Raw genomic sequence first — 6,390 nt, 5'->3', positions numbered from 1 at the left:
AGCAAGTGGCGAAGGTGGAAACTTTAGTTTTTCAAAAACAGGGCCTGGGAATTTCGAACCCTTGAAAAGCAACAACTGCGTCAGTTGCGTGTGACTTCTGTGTGTGGGTGTGCGGGTGTGCGTGTGTGTGTGTGTGTGTTAGCCATGCCAACCAGCGGCGAGGTCGCAACAACAACGCTTTTGGTTGGCTATTCCATTAGCCGAAAGCCGAAGGCCCCAAGCGCTCTCACACAGCCAAGCAGTTGAGCAGCTGAAGAGCGGAATAAAAAATAATTGTGAAACAAAGGCAACAAAGAAAATGAAAGAAACCCCAAGCAACCACCACCGAAGCACCACCACCACCACCAGCACCAGCACCACCACCACCACCACCACCAGGAGCAGCAGCAGCAGCAGCAGCACGGCAATCCCTTTGAGAACCAACCAGTGCGGAGTGCTCTCCCGCCACATTACTCATACGCCGCGTCGCCGCCTCGAGTGCACAATTTTGTATACAGTACCAAATTAGATTTGAAACTTTTTTCTTAATTGCCAGCCCTCCGCCGCCGCAGCCGCAGCCGGCGTCGCCGTCGGCGCAGGCAGCTACGCCGCCGCAGGCCGGCAGCTGCGCGGCACAAAGGTGGTTGCAACACTCTCGGAATCGGGCATACACGAGCATATCCCCCATATCCAGCACGCCAGTATGTACATGCCCACGAGCGTATCCGCGCACTTTCAACCCTCGTTTGCAGCCGCCTCTGCCGCCTCTGCCGCTTCTGCCGCTTTTGTATTGGTAAATGTTGCCGCTTGCCGCCATTGCTGAACGTCCGACGTCGAGCGTCGTGCGCTGCGGCCTTTTGGCCAAAAGTTGAATCAGTTGCAATCGAGGGCTCACTGTGTCACGTCGTCAGCGCGCGTGGATTGAATTACACAACTATGTGGTTACTCTGATGAACGCAGTTAAATCGTTGGCTATAAAACAATCAAAACACAAAACAGCTAGCAACAAACAATTGTATCGCAATCATTGGCCAAAGTGAAGTGTGTGCTCAGAAGTTCTTGGCAGCCAGCGAGTCCCCGTCGAGGTATCCCATCCACAAGTCGAAATGAGTCTGCCGTCGGGCGTGGACATGCAGAATCTGATGTCCCAGCATCCGGTACTGGGTGCACTGCCTCCTGCTTTCTTCCTGCGAGCCGCCTCGGAACGCTACCAGCGGACGCCCAAGTGCGCCCGCTGCAGGAACCACGGAGTGGTAGGTCCTTCGGGCATTTAACGGCTGGCATCTGGGCATTTCTCACCCAACGGATACCCTCTTTTCGAACCCGTTGCAGGTCAGCGCCTTGAAGGGCCACAAGCGCTACTGCCGCTGGCGGGATTGCGTCTGCGCCAAATGCACTCTGATCGCGGAACGCCAGAGGGTTATGGCTGCTCAGGTGGGTTTCTACTTTACTTTAGAGGGAATACCCAGCACGGAATTGAGAGGATCTACTCGATTCATTGATTGGTTCCTATATTTAGTTAAAAGCGTGTTTCAAATTGCAAATCCAGCCAAAAACCGCTTCAAAATTGCTTGACTCCTCTGCTGTTGGCAGCTAGAAAACGCAGCAATATTAATGCATCTCCCTGTTACACTCCACTGATCAAAGATCCGCTTTCCGCCAATGCCCTCCTTGTTGCAGGTGGCCCTCCGGCGCCAACAGGCCCAGGAGGAGAACGAGGCCCGCGAGCTGGGCCTTCTGTACACCTCGGTTCCTGGCCAGCAGAATGGCAGCGACAGTGCCACGCCCACACCGCACAGCCCCAATCACAGCGGCAGCGGCGGTTCGGCCAGCGGAGGATCGGGCCAGAACGGGGTCTTCCACGGCGGGATTCCCTCGCCGCCCAGCGACGGCTTCGAGGCCAGCTCCACACCCAATCACCACCAGCAGTCGCAGCAGCAGCAGCAGCAGGCGCACCACCAGCAGCACCTCGGCCACCCACATCCGCATTCCCAGCGGTTCAATGGCAATGAATCCGACACGGATGGACGCACCCGTTCCGAGCACCTCAGCGTGGGCTTCTCGCCCACGAGAACCGAGCTGGATGAGAGTCCTGGTGAGTCAAGAAGTGCACACTGCACCCGCTACACTGTGATCACACCTCATCTAAATAGGATATATTCCGAAGTCAATCAGTGTTTTTACTGCTCATAGCTAGCACTGAAACTCCACCTACATCTTGTTTGGCAAATGCCAGCTTGAAGGACGCAGTGGCTCATTTTGTGCAGTGCAGCCGCTTGAAAAGCCTTTACGCCTGGCCTTCTCGAGAAGAGGTCTTCAGAATCGTTCGCGGAGTGCAGGCTAAAAGCGCGTTAAGAAAAATTTGTTTTCGATTGTTCAGAAAGCAGCGGCGCATAAAGTGCCACACTCGCGGTTGCATGTGCATTTGGCTGCGTGTGAGCAAGTGGCGAAGTGGAGCTAGTGTGCGGGGCATAGGTGTTGTTTTGACAAACATCTAGCCAGCCAAGCTGCAGTCCTGCACTTTGCCAAGCGGCGCGTGAAAGGTCCTGGGGTTGCAGCCAAGCCAGGACATCAAGGAGCTCAAATTGCAACAATCGAGTTAAAGTCCTCGTTAGGAGGAAAGTACTTGACTTGGCAGCCGCAGCTCGGGGAGGTTCTTTAAAGAAAAGGTTCCATTTCTTCATAATTACGAGCATAATATCAGATGGTGAATTCTTATGCGACCAGATCAAAAACACTACTTTACCCACCTTGGCAGTTCCTATTCTTATGCTCAAGAGCTGAACAATAAAAGTTATTGTAACATTATCCAATATTATTCGTTATTATCCGAACTAAGCCAATCAATGCCAGCCAGATCATCTCAGATTGCCCTGCCATCCCAACTCCAGCCACTGCCCCATTAAACGCCAAACAGTTGCAAGTCCTTCGAGCCTTTCAAAGGACCTTCGACGCCGCCTGCTTATTAGGACTATCTGCTGTGCTGGGGTTTTTGCCCATAGGATAACCCCATGCTGAGGCTCCTGGCAGGGTAGAAACGTGAGATACTCCCCCTGACTCACCCCACTTGTCTTTATTTGTTTGCCCTTTGGAGGACGTTGTTTTTTCCAGCTCGAGAAAGAAAACACAGCAGGATTCTCACGCGAATCAATCGGGAAAACCTGTCTATTTAAGTACCGGACTCTTTATTTGCCATGAAATCCAAGACGATTTCACGCTTCAATTCTTATTTTCGGCTGTAGAGTTCAGCATTCCAGTTGGGTATTGGTATCCACGCACCCTCGACTTAATTAAATTTTCACTGCGGCTTCGTCAACTGCAAAATCAAACAGACTCGAAAAAATATCGTATAGCTTGTTTCACTCGTGGAAAAAAACAGCAGGTTGTCCCTCGTTGGCATGTCAACATCGCATCCTGATCTCCCTGCTCCGTCCACCACCTTTGTTTGCGATTCCCCTGATTAAATTCCTTCCCGTTTCCACACTCGATACTTTTATTTGCTCTAACTGCCAAGTGGAAACTGTGCGGTTTTCCACTTGCTACCTGCATCGCTCGCCCAAGGGAAATCGATACCTGGGTTTGGGAAAAACAATTGTGCATGCTCTCGCTGGATAACTATTACCAGATTACTATATAGGACCGACAATTCCATTTACATATCAACTGTAGACTAATCTAGAAAACCTCAATGCAATTCCCTCTTGCAGTTTCCAAGCGCGGAGCAGCCTTGTCGAACGAGACCGACCAGGACACGGGCTCCGAGTCCGGATCGCCGAGTAGTCCCCGGCCCAAGGTCGCCGGACTGTTCAATCTGACCGCCAGCTTGTCGCCCGCCCGCACCGGACCGCCCAGCTCGCCGGAATCCGATCTGGATGTGGATTCGGCGCCGGATGAGGCCACGCCGGAGAACCTCAGTCTCAAGAAGGAGGACAGCCAGTCGCCGCCCAACACGCCCGCCGAGAATCTGCATCTGCTGCGGTCCTTCAGCAGCAGTCATGCCCAGGGCTTCCTGCCATACCACCACACGCAGTTCCTGGCCGCCGCCGGCCTGCCCGCCCACCACCACCCGCCGGCGCACTCGCCGCACCACCAGCAGCAGCAACAGCAGCAGCAGCAGCAGAACCACCTGCCACAGCACCACCAGCATCAGCAGCAACAGCAGCAGCAGCTCCAGCAGCAGCAGAGATCGCCCATCGACGTCCTGATGAGGGTGTTCCCCAACCGACGGCGCAGCGATGTGGAGCAGCTGATGCAGAGGTTCCGCGGCGACGTCCTCCAGGCCATGGAGTGCATGCTGGCTGGCGAGGATTTGGGCCAGACTCCGCCGCAGGTGCCGCCCTCGCCGCCCTTTCCCATGAAGTCCGCCTTCTCCCCGTTGGTGCCGCCCTCGGTTTTCGGATCCCCCACCCATCGCTACCATCCCTTCATGCAGGCGCACGCCAAGCGATTCCTGACTGCTCCCTACGCCGGAACCGGCTACCTTCCGGGCGTGCTCAGTGCGGCGGATATCGAGCAATCCGAGTCCAACGGAGCGGGCGGCATTGGGTTGGATCGCACCAGCAATGCCGGCGACTCCCAGGATTGAGGCAGCGAGGTGGAGGCCAGCGGCGCATCCGTCTTCAGGCCTTTCGAGTAAGGTTCCCAGCCCTACTACACTGCGGAAAAAGCCAGCACTTCACGAGTCAAGAATGTAATTGAAAACTTCTATAAGTATTTCCGGCCAGCTGAGACCACAGAAGCTTTTCATTGCCGAAATATTTGCATCCTTACGAACATCTAAACATCTTCTTGATTTTAGAGCAACGTTTTTCGCAGTGCACGTCTCCCAACCAAGTGTAAATTACATTTGCCCTTGACTCTTAGCACAAGTATTGTAACATAGAGACCGTAAAAATAATACGTTTAATGAATTAAAAGTTAAGGAAACCATACACTCGATCCCAGTTAGGAGCCATAAGATGTATTTGTTTAGCTGAAATTAACATTATGACGATGATGAGATTATTGTGTAAGGGATTGTTTGATTGCAACCAACTAATTGAGATATCCGTGTGTACCATATGAATATGAGCATATATATACTTATATTAAATATCATATTACGTCTTAGATAAAGTACATTTCAAACACTGTGTTAAAGTATTTAATAAATCTACAAATAATTCAATAAAATTAATGAACCAATTAAATCGATGTTTTGCTTTCCGGGAAAAATTGGGCATTTGGTTAAAAAGTATATAAAACTGATTAGAACACATCTTCTATCTCCAAATGAACTGATGACTATGCTGAATTTCCCATTGTAGTCCAATTGTTTTGATGAATGTGCAATACATTCCATTAGAGCCCCAATTAAATCGTTTGGGCCTACGCTAAATGCCTGACTAATCAGATCAATAAATAAAGATATTTAATACAAAACTTCTATTGTTGGGAAATCCTAAGCCCAGGAGATAGATAGCTGGGTAAATATATAATTTTCACAGCACGCAATGTATATTCGTGAGAAGTCGACCGGATAACAATGGGCCGCCCACAATCACCCCAAAGAAATTGAAATACAAATAGGAAACTACTGCCATTATGGAGGCCACCCACGATTCAAAATTCCCAACTGGTCATCACAATGGACGGTGGCCAAATAATAATGCGAAGCGTTAATCCGTATCATCATTATCTATTTGCCACTATTTTGAGGGCACTGCCACACGACGCCCGGAAAATCGCCGGGGAAAACTATTCGGCAGGGCCGTGTGCGGAAAAGTGTGAAATCCTTTTACACACAAGCGGTTGTTGGGTTCGAGCTGTTTTTGTTTTCCCCACTCGGACACACGTCGCACGATAAACAAAATTATAATAAAACTAATACCCACACACATGACCAGCACATTGCCAAGGGTTTTACAATGGCCCAAGGACTCGCAGGGCTCGCAGGACTCGCAGGACTCACACCCACACGAGGCACAATAATATCGGTTACACACATGCCGAGTGCAAATTACAAAACTATTTTCCAACATGCGACTGAATGGATAACAAAATTAAATTATTGGATATCAATTTGTCCATTGTGCGGCCTGCGAACTCGAAAAGTCAACAGCAACAAGGATGGCCAGGATGTGTGGATGTGTGGATGTGGCCAGCTATATCGCCATCCCAACCGCATCCCCCTCTGTTTGTGTGCCCAGTCCATTGTTCGGCTGGCACTCTGTGCACCATTCCATTGTCAGGGGCCAACAATGCCGCTGGGTTAGGATAGCGCAGCCACAGGATCCTCAGCTCGAGTGGACAATGGCCGGCACAAAGCCAGAAGGACGAAGGACGACGGGCGACGGGGAGGAGCGGGGCGCAGGACTCTCTGGTGAGCCCGGCCAGTCAGTCAACCGCTCGTTGGAGGACGAGCTGTCGATA

At 51.3% G+C, this 6,390-nt stretch overlaps 1 protein-coding gene across 1 annotated transcript; it reads left to right on the top strand.

Moving 5' to 3' along the window:
• The first annotated feature begins 800 nt into the window (after positions 1–800).
• Positions 801–4,648, top strand: LOC6554595 (doublesex- and mab-3-related transcription factor A2). Its single transcript, XM_001981294.3, has 4 exons — positions 801–1,232; positions 1,312–1,413; positions 1,660–2,074; positions 3,687–4,648. Exons 1-4 carry the CDS (start codon positions 1,086–1,088, stop codon positions 4,562–4,564), a joined length of 1,542 nt encoding a protein of 513 aa, XP_001981330.1. The 5' UTR covers positions 801–1,085; the 3' UTR covers positions 4,565–4,648.
• The last annotated feature ends 1,742 nt before the right edge of the window (positions 4,649–6,390 follow it).

This window comes from Drosophila erecta, unplaced genomic scaffold (genome assembly GCF_003286155.1).
Source record: "Drosophila erecta strain 14021-0224.00,06,07 unplaced genomic scaffold, DereRS2 tig00000000-arrow-pilon, whole genome shotgun sequence".
Taxonomy (NCBI): Eukaryota; Metazoa; Arthropoda; class Insecta; order Diptera; family Drosophilidae; genus Drosophila; species Drosophila erecta.
This window is presented reverse-complemented; position numbering and strand designations above follow the sequence as displayed.

Bases quoted from the DNA above. Each gene is read 5' to 3' on its own strand.
- LOC6554595 (XM_001981294.3), top strand. From the start codon at position 1,086: ATGAGTCTGCCGTCGGGCGTGGACATGCAGAATCTGATGTCCCAGCAT. The intron at 1,233-1,311 runs GTAGGTCCTTCG...AACCCGTTGCAG, and splicing joins GCTGCAGGAACCACGGAGTG to GTCAGCGCCTTGAAGGGCCA. The intron at 2,075-3,686 runs GTGAGTCAAGAA...TCCCTCTTGCAG, and splicing joins CGAGCTGGATGAGAGTCCTG to TTTCCAAGCGCGGAGCAGCC.